This window comes from Paramisgurnus dabryanus, chromosome 16 (assembly GCF_030506205.2).
Source record: "Paramisgurnus dabryanus chromosome 16, PD_genome_1.1, whole genome shotgun sequence".
NCBI classification, from domain to species: domain Eukaryota; kingdom Metazoa; phylum Chordata; class Actinopteri; order Cypriniformes; family Cobitidae; genus Paramisgurnus; species Paramisgurnus dabryanus.
The window spans coordinates 6,521,188-6,545,245 of NC_133352.1; the positions used below are offsets into that span (position 1 = coordinate 6,521,188).

The 24,058-nt window shown below is 37.1% G+C and overlaps 2 protein-coding genes across 4 annotated transcripts; both read right to left on the reverse strand.

The window, feature by feature from the left end:
• Nucleotides 1–13,396: 13,396 nt before the first annotated feature.
• On the reverse strand, nucleotides 13,397–15,484 carry glod5 (glyoxalase domain containing 5). Its single transcript, XM_065267992.2, has 5 exons — nucleotides 15,426–15,484; nucleotides 15,230–15,318; nucleotides 14,396–14,554; nucleotides 14,077–14,232; nucleotides 13,397–13,722 (listed from the first exon to the last, which is right to left on the reverse strand). The coding sequence occupies exons 2-5, from the start codon at nucleotides 15,278–15,280 to the stop codon at nucleotides 13,600–13,602; spliced, it is 489 nt and encodes a 162-aa protein (XP_065124064.1). The 5' UTR covers nucleotides 15,281–15,318; nucleotides 15,426–15,484; the 3' UTR covers nucleotides 13,397–13,599.
• A 2,269-nt stretch (nucleotides 15,485–17,753) lies between these two features.
• rlim (ring finger protein, LIM domain interacting) lies at nucleotides 17,754–23,426 on the reverse strand. Of its 3 annotated transcripts, none has more exons than XM_073812074.1 (4): nucleotides 23,290–23,426; nucleotides 22,279–22,449; nucleotides 20,879–20,983; nucleotides 17,754–20,781 (listed from the first exon to the last, which is right to left on the reverse strand). In XM_073812074.1, the coding sequence occupies exons 2-4, from the start codon at nucleotides 22,445–22,447 to the stop codon at nucleotides 19,130–19,132; spliced, it is 1,926 nt and encodes a 641-aa protein (XP_073668175.1). In that variant the 5' UTR covers nucleotides 22,448–22,449; nucleotides 23,290–23,426; the 3' UTR covers nucleotides 17,754–19,129. The 3 variants fall into 3 exon arrangements, with proteins under 3 accessions (XP_073668175.1, XP_065105242.2, XP_065105241.2); XM_065249170.2 differs by having other exon boundaries at nucleotides 22,279–22,482; XM_065249169.2 differs by having other exon boundaries at nucleotides 22,279–22,486.
• Between the last annotated feature and the right edge of the window lie 632 nt (nucleotides 23,427–24,058).

Below are 24,058 nucleotides of genomic sequence, written 5' to 3' on the forward strand. Positions count from 1 at the left end.
TCTACACAGGTGCTTCACCGGTTCTTCACCGGTGCTATATGGCACTAAAAACGGTTCTTCTATGGTTACGATTCAAATCAACAGTTTTGGTGCTATATAGCACCGTTTGTTTTTTTAGAGTGTATTCTACCATATGGTGAATGAAAATTTAACAATGGGACAATGAGACTACGTTTATGGGACGGTTTTCCGGACAGGGATAAGACTAGTCCTAGACTAAATACATGTAAGAGCTCTCCAAATTGAAAACAACTTGCACTGACATATCTTACAATACATCAGTGCCCTTTGTTTTGCCTCAAAATGTACACAAGTAATGTTTTTAGTAAGGCATGTTTGTTTCCCAATTAAACTAAGGCCTAGTCTTAGTTTAAGATAACCCCTGTCTGGGAAATCACCCCAATGTGCCTAAAAATAATCTGAGCATAATAACTAAAGAAGAGACTTGACTTCATTTACGCTTATTATTTCTTTAAAGAAAATCGTTTTCTGTTGTGTTTTATGTGATCACAATCAAACTTTCAATCACATTATGTTTTTGTTTTAGTTCACACTGATGATTGATTGCTATATATATACTGTAGTTTATAAGGTAACTTTTAAGTTTGCTATATTGAACCTGATTAGTTTTAGTTTTAAAGCTAAAGCAGCACAACAAATAGAAAAAGCATGCATTCACGTAAAACATGGCTCATCTATTGTGTTTGAAACAACAATTGAAATCAATTATTCAAAAGTTGGTTTCATTGAATTTTAAATGATGTCACTTGATCAACTAATGCAATGCAGATGGATGTTTGTTGTTGTTGTTAAAGATTGAACAAGACTGTACATTGACGAGAGCAAGAAATATCTGAGTGATGACACCCGATATCTAAAATCAGATCAGAATGTACTGTACTGTGGTTGTTATTCCACGATATTATATAACACAACATTAACCTTTAAATTATTACAAAGGAAGACATAGCTTAATGAAAACTGTCAAAAGCTTATTAAAGAGTGATTAACTACCTTGTTAAAGGTATGTTGGTTAGTCATAAGCAGTTAATTACTGTTCATGGAAACATGCCCTAAACATGAAATACCGTCTGTCTAATTGTGTCTGAGCAGTGATGCAGTTGGTAGAGATTTCTAGCAACCATTCACAACCATGAAAATAAGGAAGTTTACACACAGCTTCAAGCAATGGCTGCAAACTTTTTAAATAAATCTAGAAGAAACTACAGCAGCTTGCATGCTTTAAGCTATCCCACTCCTTAAAGAGTAATCACATAAAAACAGGAGAATTGTAATATACATGAACAATTTGCAATAATACCCTAAAATCTACTTTATTATTACTAACTGAAAATAGTTTAGTGTAAATAATGTTGTTGGATTGTCATAATAAATGTGATATTAAACAAACTTTATTAAATTGGTAGTTTCAGTAGTTGATCCTGATTGGTCAAAAGCTGTGTTTTAGTTATAATATAACATGCACCAGCCATAGCATTCTGTTACTGTTCACAGTCACTCAGGACCTATTTTTGGGGTTGCCTAACAACGCCCTTTATCTGTTACATTCACAATATCTTCATTTCCACATTAAACTCTACTGTTTTTAGTACTGACTTTTTAGTGATGTAACAGTGATGATGTTGTATCTGTATTAAAAAGCTTTTATGCATTCTAAAAACATTGGGTTAAAAACAACCCAGATTTGGTACAGTTTACCTCAATCAAAAATATCTAAGAACTTAGAATAAAACCTAATCGCAATAAAAATACATTTAGAAAAAAACGTTAATATATCCTCTTGAAAAGTGTTGACTGGAGTCTATCCTTTTTTAAGCTATAGAGTAAAACCTCACATAAGTCCTATATTTAAGACGAAAATGTCAGATTTTGATTAAAGGAGGTGTTTTAAACATCCAAAAAAGAATAACCAATGTATTTGTGATCCTGTGAGCATAACAAACAAGCTAACCACTAATGATCATAGCCATGTTTCAACTCAACTGGTGTCACACATATTTGCTTTTTCTAGTAAATAGTAATGGTTTTATTGATAAATATATTGATACCAGCCTTGTTTATCCACATAAATCTGTCCGTGTAAAAACTAAAGCCTATCCACACCTGAAGTAAATTTGACCCAGCATTTGGGTTGATGTGTCAACTGTCAATGAAAATGACCCAAATATCAATCTTCTATTCTTCTACATTCACAGAAAGGTACAAAAGTTTAAACTGGGACAGTACCAGTAATACCGAATATGTACCATTTTGGTACATATATGTACCTTTGAGATACCATGTACCTCTATTAAGGTACCAATATGCACCTTTTAGCTACAAAAGTGTACTTTTTGAAAAGGTACCGCCAGTGACAACTTTTGTACCTTTTTTTACATTTTAAATATTTCTATTTGATGTAACATGCTCTTTAATTTCCATGATGTGTTTTGACTATTGAATTACTGGCATAGCAAGATGTACGTGAATCAAATCCAGCACCTTAGTGAATCAACGGCAGCAGATATCCAGTAGCTGTAAAACCACCAGCTGTTACTTAAAATATAAAAATGTTTTAGATAAAACTGATTCAGTTTTATAACATGGAATAGACGTAATATGATAAAAAGTGATAACATATAAGGAAATATTTGAACCAAGATTGTCAGGAATTGTAAGTCATAAACAACACCACCATATTTAGTGTATATCCTTTATCTCTCTTTTATGTTCCTTATCTGTTCTTTATTTGCCTTAATATGTCCATTACCTTTTTTCCATGTGGCTTGTCTTTCATTTGTTGATTTTACATGAAATAGTTTTCTATTGTTTTCTAATCTCATGATACAATAGACCATACAGTCAAACTTTCTATCACTCTATCACAAGTTTCTGTTTCAGCTCAAACTGATGGATGATTCATACTGTATAGTCATATATTATCTGGTTAGGGAAGGTTTGCTACACACACACACACACACACACACACACACACACACACACACACACACACACACACACACACACTCATGCATTCTCGAAAAACATTGTTGCTACAGGCTATACTATTATTTGTGTCACATTAAAATGCATTATAAACATGTTTTTTTTTTTTTTTTGGTTTTGTTTTGTTTTTTTGAAAAAATAACTCTCGCTACTGTTGTATGACAATGGAATGCAAAAAAAATTTAATTAAAAAACTTAAAAAGCTAATAATTTTTTGGGAAAACCTATTTTTCTAACGTTGTTTCGGTTAAACTTAACATATAATTTTACATGCAGTGAATGTTGGGAACTTTCAAACCCATGTTTAATGTAAAATTGTTTGGACAAACACTTGAGTATCTAAGTCCAGCCAACAAAATAATCTTTGTCAGCAACATGTTGAGGATCTTATTTAGTACACACACAAAAAAATGTCACTTTATTACATTTTTTGAAAGAACACACTATATATATATATATATATATATATATATATATATATGTAGCTAAAAAGTGGAATAAGGCTTTTAATAACGTTTTGGATTCGCCAGTATAATATTTTAGACAAGATCATACTTTTGCTATTATTTGTGTCACTTTAAAAATACTGTTTAAAATTGTTTTGGTTTTTTAAATTTTTTACCTTGAATGACAGAATAAACAGTAAATTAAAATCAATTATTCAAAAGTTGTTTCAACTGAATTAAAAAATGATGTCACTTGATCAATGCAGGAGGATGTTTGTTGTTGTTTGTTGTTGTTAAAACTGATAAAGATTGTTCAAGAATGCAGTCCATTGACAAGAGTAAGAAATATCTGAGTGATGACACAAATAAAATCAGATCAGAATGTACTGTACTGTGGTTGTTATTCCTTACATATAACATAACACAACATTTACAATTATGTTGTTACAAAGGAAGACATAGCTTATTGAAAACTGTCAAGAGCTAATTAAAGCATGATTAACTACCTTGTTAAAGGTATGTTGGTTAATATTCAGGGGTGCAAACTTATCAGGGGTGAAAAGGTGCCAAATACACAAGCGCTATTTAAGCAATATTGTCACCACCAGGGGCTGGCTGTTTTAAACTAAAGCCACGCCCCTTTGCAACTCCCACCTCGAGGAGGTCCCCAAAGCCAACCCAATGACCAGACAAACACGGGAACAGGTAAGTAAAATTTAAAACAAGCTTTATTTAGTTTAAATATTTAAAAGAACTGGGAATTTGGGGAAAGGGGAAATTAAAACTAATAGGTCTCTTCTTCTCCCTCCAGGGAGACTGCAGCCACGGGCAGACAGGCCAAGGACAACAGGGGTGCCAACCACCATAAGCCGGGGGAGAAAGGGAAACGTCAGGCTCCGGCCTGGACCCTGCTAACCGTGGCGCCCTCCTTCTTCCGTCCTGGAGGCAGAATAATTTTGGTGTGACTGGTAAGGAGGATCTCCACTGTCGGTGTACCTTTCCTCGGGTCGGCAGGGGGTCCTCGCCCCACGTGCCTTTACGTTCCCTGTCGTACGTCCGCCCACGTTCTCCTTGTGCCCCACAGATAGTCGCTGTGACACAAAAGCACTGTTAGCTTACACTTAGGGTGTTTCTCACCGGCTCTGCTGCTTGCAGCTCTCTGGGTAGGTATCACGTTACACAGTCTGTTCTCCAATTGTTTCTCCTTGTTCTCCACAGGCGGCCACTAGGACACAAATGACACTATTACTTGGGCTTCGGGTATTGCTCACCGGCTCTGCTGCTTACAGCTCTCTGGGTAGGTATCACGTTCACAGTTTGCTCTTCAATGATTCACTCTCGTTCTGTTCTCTCTCCACAGGTGGCCGCTAGAACACAAAGGCACTGTTGCTGAGACTTCGAGTAATTCTCACCGGCTCTGCTGCTTACAGCTTTCTGGGTAGGTATCACGTTCACAGTTTGCTCTTCAATGATTCATTCTCGTTCTGCTCTCTCTCCACAGGTGGCCGCTAGAACACAAAGACACTGTTACTGAGACTTCGAGTATTTCTCACCGGCTCTGCTGTTTACAGCTTTCTGGGTAGGTATCACGTTCACAGTTTGCTCTTCAATGATTCACTCTCGTTCTGCTCTCTCTCCACAGGTGGCCGCTAGAACACAAAGACACTGTTACTGAGACTTCGAGTATTTCTCACCGGCTCTGCCGTTTACAGCTTTCTGGGTAGGTATCACGTTCACAGTTTGCTCTTCAATGATTCACTCTCGTTCTGCTCTCTCTCCACAGGTGACCGCTAGAACACAAAGACACTGTTACTGAGACTTCGAGTATTTCTCACCGGCTCTGCTGTTTACAGCTTTCTGGGTAGGTATCACGTTCACAGTTTGCTCTTCAATGATTCACTCTCGTTCTGCTCTCTCTCCACAGGTGGCCGCTAGAACACAAAGACACTGTTACTGTGACTTCGAGTATTTCTCACCGGCTCTGCTGTTTACAGCTTTCTGGGTAGGTATCACGTTCACAGGTGGCTCTTCAATGATTCACTCTCGTTCTGCTCTCTCTCCACAGGTGGCCGCTAGAACACAAAGGCACTGTTGCTGAGACTTCGAGTAATTCTCACCGGCTCTGCTGCTTACAGCTTTCTGGGTAGGTATCACGTTCACAGTTTGCTCTTCAATGATTCACTCTCGTTCTGCTCTCTCTCTCCAGGTGGCCGCGGCTCTGCTGTTTACAGCTTTCTGGGTAAGTATGGTTCTCCTCCGTAGGTCAGCAGAGGGGCGAAGGTCACACACCACCTCACCGGGTCGAGCGCTGCCCTATCTCCAATGCCCATAGGCCGATCGATTCCTAGACGGGGGCGCCCTTTTCGTAGAGACCACGGGGCGGCGGACCCTTTCGCCTCTGACTCTGCGACAAAACAGACACAGGTAAGTTCACACCACTAATGTTTCCAATGGTTTACTCACGGTCACGGACAGCTCTTAGTCTGCGTCCCTTCGTACTCCAAACAGCACACTACAAATAGTAACAGTAGTTTCTGAGGTCGTTGGCCTCTCCGTCCTCTGCCCAGTGGAAGAAAATGGATGATGCGGGGCTTCGTCTACAAGACACACAGCAACCCACAGCAAATACACAGCACCACTCCAACGTGAAAAGATTTATTACACAGTCTCACTCACCACACTATAAGTGCACCACAACAAGGGAAGCACCCGGTGTCCTCCACTGCGCTTGGGCTACGATAAGGCGATGGGAAATACAACCACAATAAGTCTCGTTGCGGCGGCTGTTTGAATGTGTACTTCTAACGGCTCGCCCACCACACTCTTGTAGTGTACTCTTCACACTCCTTTTCCTGGAGGTTTCCAATGGCTACACAAGTTAATTTTTGCCAGTTACTCCACACAGAAAGGGTATACTCACGGCGGATAGCCTTTATTTACGTTGTACCAGACGGTCAATATCTCTTCCTGCTTTACTCCTTCAGTATTGGTTAGAACAAAGTTCCTTCTTACCCATAGGACTTTCCTGTTCACTCCAGCAGGTCCACAATAAAGAGAGAGAGAGAGAGAGAGAGAGAGAGAGAGAGAGAGAGAGAGAGAGAGAGAGAGAGAGAGAGAGAGAGAGAGAGAGAGAGAGAGAGAGAGAGAGAGAGAGAGAGAGAGAGAGAGAGAGAGAGAGAGAGAGCTACCACGTCCAAAAATGAGCACAGCTCCGTTTCCCAGCACACCCTAAGCACACTTAACTGTGTTCTAACTATGCTTTATATACTCCTCTCTGTACTATAATCATCCAATTACCCGGCGATCTCTTCAACTAGGCACAGCTGTGCCCAATCGGCTGATTACAGCCTCCGTGAATCTGCCGGATGTCCGGTGTTTCCGTTTTCCGGTCTAGACGGAAACATCCGGGCAGAACCAAAACTTCCTACACTTTTGGTTCCGCCCTGAAAGATCGTCACCCCGTGACAATATCACTTGAGTAGCCTTTGGCCTCGTGCCTCTGGTCTGATTACAGCCGTGATGTTATAGAGCTATATCACATGACTCCAAGAGCGATATTGCTGTTATACAACAGTTTGATGGCACACGTTTGAAAAAGAAAACTAAAAAACAACAACAGAGTTTTTTAAAAAAAAACTTTGTTGGGGAAGAACTTTCTTCCGCCAAGGATTGAAAGGCCAGAATGACAGGACCAGGTAACACTCTTGGCTGATCTTCGATGGGCTTAGGGATAATCACTTCCGATTGGGATTCCCAGACTGATTTAAGAGCTAGGAAACTTCTTGGGACACAGAAAGTGTTTAAAACAGTGTGTGTGTGAGTGACCATTCGCCCTGATAGCACCTTTTCCATAATACATTTACTAATGTGAAAAAATAAAAAGTTTAATATTATTCATTACACATAATCAAATAATTAAGGGTTTGCTATTTTCAGAGTCATATTATACAGTATTTATATGAACCCTGAATGAGCAACTCGAATCAAACTCATGTACAATTTGACATACAAATCTCATTAAAGATAGAAAGGTGATTTGGTTAAGAGCAGTGAGAAATTTACTCTTAATAAAGGGGAAGCATTGACGTCACTTTCCACGTGACCACGCCGGAGCTCGCCCTGTTCAGTGGCAAAACATTCAACAAAATGGCTGGTTTTCATAGCGGCTGCTGCGACAAACGGCAGTAAAACTGACTATTATCAGCTTAAAATTAATTTAGTTGGCATTAACAGTGACCCTAACAACTTGCCAAACAACCAGTAGTCTGTGGACATTGGCATATGGCCAGATATTGCTTTTCCTGACCAATATGTTTGTCTTGCCTAACACTATTAAACCATCTCACCTTTGTAGAATACAAGGCTCATCATAATGGATGTTTTTTATTAAAAACTCACTGACAAAACTTTGCATTTACACAGAATAAGAGTATTCATTGATGTGTTTTTCATGTACTTTATCCCAAAATTGTACATACTTGGCTGCTACTGATTTTCTTCTCCTTTGAGTGGCAAAACATTCAACAAAATGGCTATCTGTTCTATGGGTGGCTGCGAAAACGCCAGTATAACTGACAATTATCAGCAAAAATTACATTCAGTTGGACTTGTTTGTGACCCTAGCAACTTGTCAACCCACCTGTGGTCAGTGTACGTTGGCATGGACAATCTATTTACTCCTTTTGGTGTTTCTTGGCAGTCTGTAAAACGATAGCTCTGAACTCTTGTTAAATCTGTTAGTACAGTCTATCGCACAACAGCTTTTTCCAATTTAGACGCGTTCTCCCGATAACCACAGTCATTTTGCCGAAGGTGACGTCACGTGCATACCCCCAGACAGGAGCAAAATTAGGTAACTTTGCCTTTGAGACCAAAGTCCAGATCAAATCCTGTTACACCTGCTTTTTACTTTCTCTTAAGACCTAAATGGTCGTGTTTATTAGGATACTTTCAAAGACGAGAATTTGTGTGTTTAAGGCTAATACAGCAACAAAAATATAACCTCAATGAGAAGCAGACGTGCAGCTTGCACGCTCCTCTCATACAGAAACATTGCACGCAAATAGCACTGTTATTTGGACTCCCAAATTATTTCCATAATGAAAAATGTACAATTATCATTGCAATCTTTGTGGGGGGAAATGCTGTGCATATTACTATTTTTAAACCCTTATGTGTTGTTGGGGCCATTTTTGGCTATTATTTATTCTTAATTTGGCCACAACTTTCTCTGTGTTTCAGCAAATGGAATGATTTTTGGTGACAAATCTTATATTTACACATTTTTTTTAAAAGCTTTGAAATTTTTCAAAAACTCAAAAGTATACAGTGGGCAAATTAACCTTTCATGTTGTTAGTGGCCAAAAATGGATCAGATTAATATCTTTTTCTAATTCTTTTGCATAAATTTGTTAATCAGCCTCAGTACTGATCAAAACTATCAAATCTAAACAAAAATTCCATGATTTTAACTATTTAATTGGCAAGTTTATAAGTGGTGTCACTGATTTGTGAGAAAACAAACACAATTACAGATTTTCAATATAAAAAGTGATTGTGGACTGGATTAAAGGGCATGTTAAAGATTAGTAAAAACATAGGCTTTGATGCATTTTTAGTTTTTGTGCAGCATCAGATTTTATTTTTTCTCCCTCATTTATTGTTTGTGGCCATTTTTGCCCCATTGACGTCTATTATAACAAACTTTTTTGATTGCAAAACCATGGCACGCCAGAAAAGTAACCAGAAATTAACCCTTGTGTGGTGTTCGGGTCTGTGGGACCCGTTTTTAATGTTTACTGAAAGAAAAATTATGCAATTAATTGTTGTTTCAACCCCAGATTCATTGGCCTTGGCTCATTTTCTATGAAGAACATAAAAATAAACAGATTTATATTGACTGTATACTGTACACCCCCCCTACACATTTATATTACATATGTGGTGTTCGGGTCCACTGGACCCGGGGTTAATAAGAGTGTAAAAATTGAATGTGCTATGTAAATTCACTCTGTTTTTCTCCTACCTGGGACTCCTGTGAGTGCATGAGTGTGTTTGTATATATGTCTGTACATATATGATGGATGCATGTCAGAGTTTTGTCCTTCTGCACTTGCTGTAACAGCGCAAGGATACAACATGTTATATGCCGTGCATGAACATTTGTCTGTACCTACTGTCCCAAACACTTTACCTTCTGTCTAACAGGAACCATTCTACATTTTACTATTATCTCCCTTACAAAAAATCCATAGTTTTATTGTAGTAAAAGTGTATTGTAGTAATCATGGTTATTTGGTATATTTTTTACCATTTGTAAAACCATGGGTTCACCACAAAACCTATGGTGTGTGTGTGTGTGTGTGTGCGTGCGTGCGTGTGTACCTGGTATTTATCACGTTGTGGGGACCAAATGTCCCATAAAGATGTGTGTGTGTGCATGAGTGTGTGAGAGAGAGTGAATAATAGAGAAAGTAAAACATTTTCATCATTCTAAGTTGTGGCCAATAGATCCACATTATACTGCAATGTGTGTGGACATAAGATGGACACAATATATGTGTATAGAATGCAAGAAATGCATATGCAACACAACTACACAGTAAAAATTTGCTTCTTATGTGTTGTGTTGGCTGGCATGAACAGGTTATGTGTTCAGTGTGGATGATGTCTTATGATACGACATGTGTTCAGTTGGGGCCTGTGCTGTGTAGACTGACACAAATGTGTACAATTTCAAAAAGTTCAAAGAATTAAACATCAACAGTGATGAAAAACTTTGTTTCATTTATACTTATTTAGGATAAAAATGTTTTCCCCCAATATCTGGATCAGAATAGAATTTTCTTCTTTTATTTCATATTACCACAAAAACGAATGTCACTTTAGTTTATAAATAGTCCTCTACCACTGGTAAATGACAAATATTAACCATAAATTCTGTCTATATTACTTGAAATAAGGCTAAAGTAAACATCTGTAAACAATTTTACATAAATTTGTATGAGTGCATTGGTTTAAGATACTAATAATGCTCTGGGTCCACCAGACCCACAAACATTGTCTAAGTAACAAAAATATGAACACCACACAAGGGTTAAGCTCTGTTTTTTGCACAGGCCTACTAAAGGGTTAATAGTGCCACATGGTGATCAACAGTAAAAATGACATTTTACCTCTTTGCAAAAGGATTAACCACCAACAATCAAGAATGCATCATAATAAGGTGATAAAAATATAATAAAATATAAACTTTTAAAGTTATTTTGTAATAATACCATATTGTCTCTTTTTAATGTGCTGGTACTCTGTATTTAAGTGTAAGTTGGATTGATACAATGAAAATGTGCTACTTTCTGAATTCCCTGAATGAAATCCCATGAGAAATATAAAGTGAGCACAGCATGCCATCTAATGGTCAGAGCTGCACACTGACACTGCAACATAAACCACACCAATCATGACAACAACCTGCTGAACACCTCGTGTGATCCAAAGAGAGATTTAAAAGCTGACTCTCACTAGCTCATCAAATCAAAACTAAACTCTCTTGGTGGCGTGCAGTCTCGGTTAATTTATGGTCTTTGTAGGTCTGCGTAACCATTTTGGTAGAGCTAGTTTTGAGTAAGCACATCTGGTCAAAAAAAAATCTATTTATTAGATTCTTGAAAACATGCTGAATAAAATGGATTAGATGATCCAATAAAGTACAAGAAAGCCAAGAAATAAACTAATATAAGTTTAATGAAACTGAACTGCATCATTAAATATGTTATACTTACATTTCTAACAATCTGAACACCCCTGCTTTCATGCAAAAACCTCCAAAATAAAAGTGTTGACTAAAGGGCAATTTATAGTCGTGCGTAGGTCCTACGGCGTAGCAGGGACAGCGTAGGTTCCGCGTCGGTTTTCATCTATACTTGTGCGTCGCCGTCCGCGTCGACGTGCAAACACCCGCGAAACCGCTGGTTGGCAGTAATCACGCGTGTATCCACAGTAGCAGCAGAAGTCGTCACAGAAGAAGAAGCTAAGCAAGTTAACCCACAAACGAAGACGAAATAGCAACTTGTTGTGTATAATTTGAGAAGACCAGCAATGATGGAAGTAAATAAACAGCAACTTATGTTTCAGTTTGAGTTAAATCACTCCTCAACTTGACTCATCTTTGTTTTCACCGTCTCAAACGGAAATACCTATGACGCAGTTTTTTTTACCTGACGGGAGGGGTTCTGGTGGACCAATCACAGCGCTTACGGTCCGCGTAGAGCCGACGGGCTGTTAGAAATTTTGTGAGGTGCGCGTCAACCTACGCAGAGCTACGCACAGGCTACGGATAGCCTACGCCGTAGCTATGCCGTAGGACCTACGCACGACTATAAATCGCCCTTAATTTTCATATCAAATACTATTTAATCGGAATAATGACATATTGGTATAATATTTACATCTGAAACGGCATGTTTGATTTATTTCAGTTTAAATAAATGACTTGTTTAATTGTGTCATTAATGCATATTGCACAACAACTGCATATTCTATAAAATGAATGTAATTTTAAATCCATAAACTATATAAACAAGAAAATGACATAAGCTATAGCCACGTGATTGAGTTTAATGTTCAATAATGATTTTAAATTAAATCATTAAATCATTAAAATAAACAAAACATCTCCTAACAATAACATGAATCAGCATGTATCCTGTTGTATGCTGTTGTATGCCGTGTTATGTTGCTAACAGGGATAAACATCCATTTGAAAATAAATCAACAACAAGAAAATGTTGTAACAATAACATTAATTAACATGCTCCTTAACTTGTGTTGAAAAATTAGTAGATAAAATGATTATAGTAACGCATTATTGCATCAAATTTTCACCTCATATGTGAGCATGTGTGATTCCGCGCCACCGTGAACTCTGGCGATCTTTGGGGTTGTACCAAGAAGATGAATCTAGAAATTTCTACTAATATAACGTCGAGACGGTCACATTTTAAACCATACATTTTCTAGGAGGTTAACTGCACATTACCGTAATGGGGCTTGGAAATGTTGTGAGCGTTTCTTACACGTTTTAATTCCTCAGATAACAAAATGCAGCAGCAACAGGCAAAGAGCTCGTACAGTGCATATTAAGTAATATGCACTGTAAATAATACAACATAAAGTTAAAACAGCTTTGGTTTTGCAAGTCAATTCAAAGTATTTTAAGTTTTAAACTGTAAATAGTTGACATAACTTAAAAAATTAAGATAAACAGCTTCAACTATTTTTTATAATTTAAAGTAGCATGGACAAAAATGTTGTGTTTTTATAGCGTGGGTTTGAAATGACATATGTGACCCTGGACCACAAAAACCATCACAAGTAGCACGCGTATATTTATAGCAAGCCAACAATACACTATATGGGTCAAAATGATAGTTTCCTTGTGTCAAAAATCATTAGGATATTAAGTAAAAGTGAATACCGCAAATATCTCAAATTGTTATTTTTGTGAGTGGATGCAAAAGGAAAATCGTTGCTAAGGACTTCATTTGGACAACTTTAAAGGCGATTTTCTCAATATTTTGATTTGTTGCATCCTCCGATTTCAGATTTTCAAATAGTTGTATCATAGCCAAATATAGTACCATACGTTAATGGAAAGCTGATTTATTCATAATTTATAAATCTCAATTTCAAAAAATTGACCCTTATGACTGGTCCAGGGCCACACATAAGCTTTAAAAAATATGTTATAAATATATTATTATTATTATAATTATTATTATTATATGTTATTTATAATTATGATTAAATTTTTTAGTGGGTTAATTTCTATTTCAAATAAAATTGTCCATTAAATTAATTCTACAATTATATTTTAGTTACAGCAAAATCCAAAGCACTGTGAAATATGAGTCACATGTTTTTAAAAGAATACAAACACATTTACATACAGTATCCTATCGTTTAATGGATTTTTGCATTTTATGTCTTTCAGAAATATTAAGTCTTCAAGTGATGAACATAAGAAATGCCCTGCCAAAACAACAACTTAAAGTATACAAAAGACTGCGGGAAAGTGTTATATTTTTAATGAGGCATATTAAACTTATTTATCAAGCATCATAGTGTTTTATATGGATCAAATAATCATCTATGATTGGTAATTGGAGACCTCAATCAAGTTGTCATCAGGGTCACGAAAATACAGTGAGTTGATGGGACCCACAGCCCCGGTCCTGTCCACTGGGCCCTCTTCTATCGTCACTCCACACGCCTGGAATTAGAAGATTAAAGAATACAAAATGAATACGCTTATTTTAGAAAGAAGAAATTGTATTGTGAAATCCAAAAAGGCAAAAATTTTAGGATTTTCTGTTAGGATTAGAAAAACATTATGATGAAAAATAGGAAAGAAATATTTAAGATCCTACAGTATTTCTAGGTCACTCACTCATCAAATATGTGCCAAATTAAATCACAAATTTTAACAAATTGGAATTGATCTATGCCAACTCTGGACAGTTTTGTTATTTTGTTTTGGTACAACTTCTCTCATTGTTACAGCATGTGTAGGATATAATTTGTTATAAGTGTAGTATTAAATCTGAAAGAACATACTGTACACTACCTTGAGATGGGCAGCAACAGTCATTAGTGGGGTTTTGGTAATGAGGCACAAATCAGCAGATCCTGGTGTTGGGATTTTGGCTTTAGGCTCAAACTCTTTTCCAACCTGATGCAGGTTTAACTTTTGTTCTCCAAAACTCAAAGCTTTACGGTCTCCCTGAAATATTACGTAGTGACCGACATATTACAATTTCACAAACTAATGTTAATGTTAGTTGTTAATAATGTTAAAGGATAATTAGGCTTAATATAATGAGGCAATAGTTGTTCACTGCTGCCACCATGTGGTATTGTTTAATTGTATGGGATTGGCATTGTACCTTAAAAGTGATGACCTCCATCCCCAAAACTGTGGAGTAAAATGTTGTGGTTTTATTCAGGTCTCGAACTGTAAGCACAAGGTGATCCAGGTGACTGATGTGAACTGGACAGGAACTTTTGAACCGGACTGATGTGAGTGCATGATGAACTGATGGAAACTGAATACAGGAATTAGATCAGAGGTGGATAATCCTGCTACTTGAGATCTGCGGAGTTCAGCTCCAGCCCAAATCAAGCACAACTGAACCAACTAATCAAGTTGTTACTTGAAAATGACAGTGACACGTGTCTTGGAGCAGGGCTGGAACTAAAGTATGCAGGAAGGTAAATCTCTAGGATTAGGATATTAGGAAAACGTTTATTTAAAATGTAGTAATTATTTGTTAACAAATAGCTTTTGTGTAACATGATAGTCTCATTCAAATGAATTATTTAATATGCCAAGTTATTAGTGCTGCTGAATGTTACGGAGAATGCTGAACTCATGAATATTAATAAGGGCAGCGTTCAGTAGACTAATTAATATTTATGATGTTACATATTGCGTCAAACAAATGCCCGTCTTCCAGCCAATCGGTGAGGTTAACTTCACGCTGGTCACTTAATGTTCATAAGCTAAACCTTTTTCATAGTAAGATTCGTAAATTAACTACCAGGAAGCACCACTCAAATTTTGAAAGTTTAACGATATTAAACAGCTATATATTAAACAGCAACATATATAAAGCATGATGCAACTTGCTGCCATACATTCTAACAGCTTTGCGGTAGGTATTATTGTAAAAAAAAAGCACTCGATATGTAAATCGAGGTATGAAACTGAGGGTCATTACCTTGCCGCTACAGGTCGAGCGAAGAAAAGCGCCGTATACGCGTAGAGCCATATTAACACTGCAAACAACTCTCACCGCCGATATATAATCTGCTTTTACAGTTATTATGGATTATTACAGGTGTTGTAGTCATTAGTTTGCAGTAACAGTATCGTTAAAGTCAGACTAACTTAACTGAAAACTGAAATCATCCTACCGTATTCACTCGATTACACGAGACAGATCAAGGAAGTAAAAATCCTAAACACAGAAGCGGGTTAAAAAGTAATAAAGCAGGCGGGGTTTAAAATTATTATTATAATAGCAACACTTTATTCTATTTCAAATGTTACTATATTTTATTACTGAATTAAATGATGGCCCAGACAGTACCAGGTATTCGAAGTTTCGTTTTTGATGGAAACGATTTAAACAGATGTTTACATTTACATTTAGCAGACTAAATTTAGCAAACTGTGCCCAGAGTTTTCCTAATTATTCAGTTTCTCTTTTGTAAGTAATGTTAATCTCTGAATAAACTCCAGAACATTTTTCTATAATTGAATATGTGCAATTATTAGCGCAATTCTGTGCATATTACTTTTTATAATAAAACAAAAAAAATGATATTAATATTAGTACTGCAAATATTTAAACATACAAACTAGTTATTTCGTAATAATACCATATTGTCTCTTTTTAATGTGCTGGTACTCTGTATTTAAGTGTAAGTTGCATTGATACAATGAAAATGTGCTACTTTCTGAATTCCCTGAATGAAATCCCATGAGAAATATGAAGTGAGCACAGCATGCCATCTAATGGTCAGAGCTGCACACTGACACTGCAACATAAACCACACCAATCATGACAACAACAACCTGCTGAACACCTCGTGTGATCCAAAGAGAGATTTAAAAGCTGACTCTCACTACCTAAAAAAAACTAAAAAAAACTACTAAAAAAAAATCTGGTCAAAAACAAATCTGTTTATTAGATTCTTGAAAACATGCTGAATAAAATGGATTAGATGACCCAATAAAGTACAAGAAAACCAATAAATAAACTAATATAAGTTTAACGAAACTGAATTACATCATTAAATATGTTATTGCAGTGGTTCTCAAAAATCATATCAGATCATATTTTAGATGAGAGAAACATGCATGTGTTATAGACATGATGACCAATAAAAAAAGGACACAAGTTTTTGTGAGACAAGATTATTTGTAAGAATTCTGTGAATTAAAATGCACAAACAAGAATCAATAATACCCAACAAATGGAAAATGAATAATTTTAATTTTGTATGGGCATTCATGAGGAAAAACAACATCATGGACCTAACATTTCTGAAATTTGCACTTACGTAACAAAAAATGCTTTAAAAACTAGATGTTAATATTTTGTGGTTTAAATACCCATGCAAAGTCTCTAGATATCAGTATGGTTACAAACTTTGCGTTGAATTGCCCAAACCAAACATTTAAAGAATTTTAATTAAACTAAAACATAATAAATTATACAAAGTAGATCTGTTGTTTGCTTGTTTTTTTTTAAAGTTTTAATAAACAGAACTTATGATAAATTTATATTTTATAAAATGTAAAAAATGGCGACCCATCTACACCTGGATTATCCAAAAATGTAAAACTAAAAAAAGTTTTACAAAACCAATATGAATGTTTTTTTGTGAAATATTACTGACACTGAGTTACTGAGTTTTGTCAAGAAGATAACTGTGTTATAGTAAAAGTTTTACGTCCAATACTTTTTATGTTTTTACACTATATTGACCCTAAATGATCAGCTCAAGTTTAGGGTCAATAAGACAAACAACAAATGTTTTTTTGTTGTTGTTGTTGTTGTCATGGCCCCATGGCACTAGAAAAAGCAAAAAATATAATATTATAATCAATATAATTTTCTTAAAGGGTTGTATGTCAGTACACAAGTTTCTAAAGGACAACTAGGGTATATCATTTTTGGTTCAACAGAATGCGCTTTACCCAAATACCACCTGATGTAAACTTACAGAAATGCTAATTACAATGGGTACATCGTACCATTTCATGAGGTCTTACAGCAACATGTTGTTCCCTAATCCATGACTCACACTGTAATAAATAATAATCACAGCATCTTTTATATCAACAAACTATTCCATTTTGTTGCCGTACAATTTTTTATTGTAATATACAAATGACATTATGGCGTACGCCAGAACAGATTGATCATTAAGTTGTAGCCATCACTCAGTCCAGCAAACTGCAGAAAGTTTGCAACATCTGTGCACAAAGCAGTGATGTGATACAATCAAACCTCAAGTCATCCAATCCAAAAGAATATTTCTGCAAAATTATTATATCATTATTCTTCAAAGCACAAACCTTTAACCAGACTTCAAAACATTATCCTGGGATAAATGCAAAAAATCTGTCAAAAAAATTCACAGCATATTCTTGAGTTGTTCAAGAGCAATAGGTATTGCAAAAAAATATATTTGATGGGACACCGCCGGTGAGGCCACAGAAAAATGGTCAGGTGAGGAAATAATTTTATTCATTTTAAACATCGTAAATTGGAAGCCAGTCAAAAATGACTCAAAAATATCCCATAAATATGACGCTGAAAATCTTCAATTCTATAATACAGGAACTCAGAACTAAACAGTTATGTGCATTTTGACAAGAGTTTGTGTGAAATTCTGACACAACTCGTGGTTGGGGCTATGAGGCTTCAAAGTCAACACAGAAACAATGACATCAGTTAACATATTGTTTCTAAATAATAACACTGCATTTTTGTACCCTCATGGGATTAAAGAACCTTGAGGAATAGTTTACCAAAAAATACTATCATTTCTGGGTGAACTACCCCTTTAGCGCCCAGATGAACCAACCATTATATAATGAGAAAATGTGAATTTCCTCCTCATTAAAGTAAGATAAATGAAGTTATTTTCAATGTACAGAACTGTTAGAAAAACTTAGGTTAAAGTCTTCATTTTAATTGTTAATATTTACAGACTACAACATACAAGTCAATGTCAAAATGTTCTTTACATTTTCCCCTATTAGCATTGCACAACGTTGCCTATATGTAGCCATAGTTGTTGTATTTTTTGTATATGAAATAAGTTTGAATCCGCCATCTGATAGTCAAGTGTGGGAAGACGGGAATAACACAACCTGAAGCATTCCTATAGCATATTTACAGCCTTTCCCAGTTAATAGGTGTCTGACCGTATGATTTTAAAATGCCAAATTACAATTTTTCCATAAAAGATAACAAATTCATTTGGAAATACTGTTTGAAATGTCCTACTGTGCTTAGACATTTATGACAATGGTGCAACTGGTACATGGACTATAACAAAAACAAACACTGTATGAAACCACAAATATTTAAGACTCTGCAAAGACTGGATTTTAGGAATATGACGTTCCAATTGTCAAGTGAAAATTGAACTGACCTGGTCTGCAGTGTTATTAATTTGACTTTTATTGCAAAACAAAACAAACAAAAAAATAAACGTTGAAATCTAATATGGGTGCTTGCTTAACATCGCTTCATATTTATTGTATGTAACTGCACGTACCTCTCAAAGGTACCTCTCCTAATTGTACATTGCCCCTCATTACAAGTTAAATAACAATGTTGATCCTCAGCACGAGTGAATAATCAGGGCTTATAGCACAGTCTACATCAGCTGCATATTGCACCGTAACCTCCTCCGTTTTGATATGGGTCAAAATACACTGATCTATAGTTTGGAAACAAACTTCTTTCTGGCTAACCCCATTAAATACGGTAAAACCTAATGATGGCTTCATATAGTATGAATAAAAGTCCTTGCTTGACTACGTACTAAGAAAAAGAGGCATGAAATACACTGGAGTGCCACAGAACCGATTTCGGCTAGACAACACTCTCTCGGTTGCTGGAAACAAGGACCGCCCTGCGACAGATAGGGCACGTTGAGTTCTCTGAAAGCCAGCGATCAATACAGTGCACATGGTACTCGTGAGAACAGGGCAGCTTTCGCAACTTGTTGCCTTCGGCATACTCCGTAATGCAGACGCTGCAGGTTTTGAGCGCATCGCTCTCCCCAAAGTTTCGCATTGACAGGTTATCGATCTGCTCTTTGGTGAGGCCTCGTGGCTGGTCGTCATCTTCCTCGTTGAGTAAGAAGAAGTGCGCGAGTCGCAGAAACGGCAGAGACGTAGTCTCATCTAGACTAATGGGAGCCCGTGGCCTGGCCCGGTTCTCCCGAGGAGTTGCGGCACCACCGGGCACTCCACCTTCCGCCTCCCTCTCCTCTGTCCGTGCCTCTAAACCACCCTGGTTGGGCGCTTCGGCCCCAGAAACTAAAGAATCCGCTTCAGAAGAAGCAGGTACGGTTGAAACATCGGGGTTACCTAGTGCATCGACGAGGTCCGCCGGTGGGCTGTCTTCACGGTTGGAGTCAGAATAGTCGGAGTCCATAAAGTAACTGAGTTCACCAAATCCATTCATGATCTGCCGAATCATGGACTGCAGAGCCAGGGAAGTGGCTTCCCCCAGTCCGGCGTCCGAGATCCTACGAATGGGAATGCGGATGGTGCTTACGTACGTTCTCACTCCGGCTCGTTCAGAACGCGAAAAGGTCCGACGGAAACCCCCACGCTCTGTCTCGTACAATAAAGTATTATTGGAAGTCTGCGAGCGAGACCTCGTGCGGTTAGCGATGCTGTCCCTCTGGCGATACTCTCCGGGTCGCACCCTGCGTACCTGTAAATCCAGCATTATGGTCGGTGGTCGTCGACCTGAAGCTCCTGCTTCTCCGGCAGGTGTCTCTCTATCCTGCGGCGCTTCAGGCGCCTCAGGGGCTGCTCCCGGTTCTTGAGTCTCAGCTCCCACGGTGCTTTGCCTGGGCAAAAACAGTTGACGAGTTCTCGAGCTGCCCTCCACCTGGGGCTCAGGAAGGGTCTCGGGATTATGAGGAGGTAGGCCATGCTGAATAGGTGCGAGTCCATCTAATCTTTCAAGGTTAAGAGGTGATCGACCTCTTGCGGTGCGAGCCCTTGTCCGTCGTTGCTCTGGGCTTCTGCTGCGAGCCCTTATTTGACCTCTACGTGGTTGTTCTACTGGAGTCAAGGTTGGAGGAGTTGAAACTGGTGGATCTTGGGCAATCGCTTCGCTGCTTAGAGATGGGGCGCTGGGAGCTTGCACCTCTGGCTCTACTATAACAGCCACCTCCTCCACCACCGGGTCTTCAACCACCTCTGCTGTCTCCATAGGAACTTCGGGCTCAGACGTGGGGCCATCTGGTGTTTCTTGGCCCTCTGGTCTTTCTTGTCCCTCTTCCGACCTCTCTGTCTGCGTTTGCTGCTCGGCTAAGTTACGATTGACGTTGATCTCCAAACTGAAGCGGAAATCTCCACTGTTGGGATTGGTTTGGCTTACAGCCCGCCATGATTGGTTACCCCGGTTACCGCTCCTTGTTGTGTTACCCGTCTGCCGAACAGTGTTGAGCCAGTCAAGAAGGGTCTCCTCATTGGAGTTTTCCTCTGTGCCCTCTGACTCCGTCTCTGAGAATGACAACAATTTATGTCATTTAAAATATATTCAGACAGTAGAGACATCTGGGTGATAGGACTCCATGTAAACAGTAAAATATAAAATTACCAGGAGGCCCTTCCTGTCTTTCCTCAGTCGTGTCACTGCTGGGCGGCTCAGGGCCGTCTTTGATTTGGCGAAGGCGGTTCAACAGTTCATCTGCAGTAATTTCACCTGACAAAAAAACCCCCGCAAGCGTGAAAACCATGTTTATTCCAGATAAAAAAAAGACATTTAAATAAAGAATCACGAAAAATTATTTTAAGATATCATTTCTTTGCTGCTGTCAGTTGTTGTTGCTGTGAATGTCTATTTTATTATAAAATGAATCAGACTGACAATTACAGATTAATAAATGTTTAAGGCCTGGTTTTACAGACAAGGCTTATCTAAAGCCAGGACTATGCCTAAGTTAAATTTAGATGTTTAAGCTTTTTTTTAAATGCCTTAACACAAAATTGGTGGTGTGTTTCTTGTGACAAATCAATGGCATATTTTAGGATCTGGACATGCAGGTTATTTTTAGTTGAGACAGCTCAAATATGTGTCTTAGTCTAGGACTAACCTTAAGCCTTGTCTGTGAAACCAGGAGTAAATGTTTTAAGTATTAGGCTAGTAATGTTCAGAACAAATTTTTTTTTGCATAAGTAGAAAAGTATTTATGACATATTGTATGTAGTCTAACGCTTGAGTTCAAGCATGCCATATTTTTAACAATCAAAATAAACCACAGGTTTTAAAAAAACTAAAACATTAAAAGCTAAAGGACGACAAACAAAACTACTACTTGTTGGTTTAGTACAAAAACAAACTACAGAAATAAAAATGCAAAGCTATATCAGATGTAAATAGACAAATGTAAATGAGAGACCCCTTAAAGTTAGTGGTCTAACCCCCGGTTTCACAGACAAGGTTTAAGGTTGGTTCTAAAACTAAAACACAATTTTAAACTGTCTCAACTGAAAATAACTTCAATTTTAGATATTAAAATATGCCAGTGCCACTGATTTGTCTCAAGATACACACCAGTAACGTCTTTTCTAAGGAATGTTTATAACATCTTAATTTATCCATAGCTAGTTCTGGCTTTAAGCTAAGCCTTGTCTGTAAAAAAAGGCCTATGTGTCTGAAAAGATGAAATAACTTCTCCTTCAGGAACCAATTCGGAAACAAGACAGTGACTGAAGACCCATGCCACAAATGTCAATTCTAAGTATATTAAAAAGTATACGTGTATATCTATGAATATATTCTCTTGCGTCTAACAGCAACTACAATAAAAATGCTTACTAAATAAAGTGATGCTTAACTGTTGTGTTTTTTTCTCCTATAAAGCTTTAGTGTACAATCACACAAACAAAATGAAACATGATGACCATCACTGAAGTAATCTGCATCTACGTAATAGCTCACAAGCTACAGGATGTTAATGTAGGTGCATTTGAAAGAAACAACAAAAAACGTGTTACCGGGGGTGCCGAGCAGATTGTTGTCTCTCATGAGCCTGTAGTCCTCTTCACTTAGATTGTTGACAAACTGGTAAAAAGCCTCCTCTCTGTCAAGACGGTCCAGCTGTCTCCTCCTCTGCATTTCAGATTGATCACTGCCACCCTGATCTGCATTATCCTGACCCTCCATCACTACACAGATTCAATATGACACAGATATCAGACCTAGCTACACATAAAAAGAAAAAAACATCAGTCAAAATCACACACTTTCATTACAGTGCTTAGATACACAGACAGATGAGTAGACCAAACCGATATTTTGTTTTTATGTACTTTTTAACATGACAACAGCATGGTTTTGACAAAAGGTCAATAGCAATATGATTGTTTTCTTAAAAATACCATGTAAATGTAATACATACGTCAACATGCAATATTTCAGTACAATGGCACAGGCCTCGAATATGTATAGTTTAAAAACTGGTTGAAAGACAAAAACAGACGCTGAATTGTGTAATACTCTTTAAATCACGGAATCTGTGAAATATAATGGCATTCAGCCTGAAAACCTGCGAGTCTCCGATCAGAAACAATAAATTTACTGCGGACAGAGAGACTGAAAACAAAATGGCATCAGCGAGTCAAACATGTTCAAGGCTAAAGCACGAGAAAAACAACCCTTTTTTTTAAAGTAAAAGACTCAGTATTATAAACGAGTTAAAGAAAGCGTTAAGACATCAAAGCAATTGAAAAACCATTAAATCAACGCTGTATTTCTCAATATGTGACGACAAACCTCTCGGAGTGATGGACTGAGGGTGAATGCTAACATTAGCTTTATAAAAGAGCTCAACCTGAGCTGATGTTAGCTCGCAAAGCCCATAGACAACCACAGCCCATGATAAAGCTAAGCTAAAGATAAGCTAACGTTAGCACGGTTGTTAGATAAACACAGCAAACAAGCAGCCAGAAATTCGACGATCACGACAATTATACAGACAAATGAAGAAAAAAAACATAGATCAACACCTTATTGTGTATGTCGAGGCTATCGATAATGTATTCACTGTTCCCTGTGTGCCGTTGAGATATTTTTAAGTAGTAATCTTGACAGCTATCAAGAGTTCATTTTCGCAAGCGTCTCTTCAGCGTCGAATCTATTTCCGGTATTCCGGAATTGTGGGGATACAAAATACAAGGTAAAAGTTCATAATACAAGTTTTGTAAAATTCACAATAATGGCGTCTGTGATTAATAATGCGATTTGACGTTGAGGTCTGCTTGAATAACAACAGGTTTGAAAATATTACAATTTTAAATTTAATTTAAACTGCTCAATGGCAAAAAATACTTTAAATTTTATACATATTTTAACATTTTAAAAAACTTTTATATTTTGGCCAGGAAAAATATATTTTTTGCCGTATGGGCTGTAAAATAAGGAATGTATTTGTTTCCCCAAAATACATTTTAAAATGTATGTTAATATATGAAAGTTAGAACTAAATATTTTTTAAAATTCAAAAATATATTTAATTAAAAATTACTTTCTAAAAAGAGAAAAAAACACTTTCTACAAAATGTATTTAGCATTATACTTAAAACATATTTTTGGCCAGAGAAATATTTTTTATTTATTATTATTATTATTATTATTATTATTATTGCTGCATGGGTAATAGCAGCCTTTTGTGAATATTTAATGTTATTTGGGTCACTTGGGTACTGATATGGCATGAGCACCTGCTTCATTGACAGATCTTCTTCATGTAGGTAGTCAACGTGTATACATTTGATT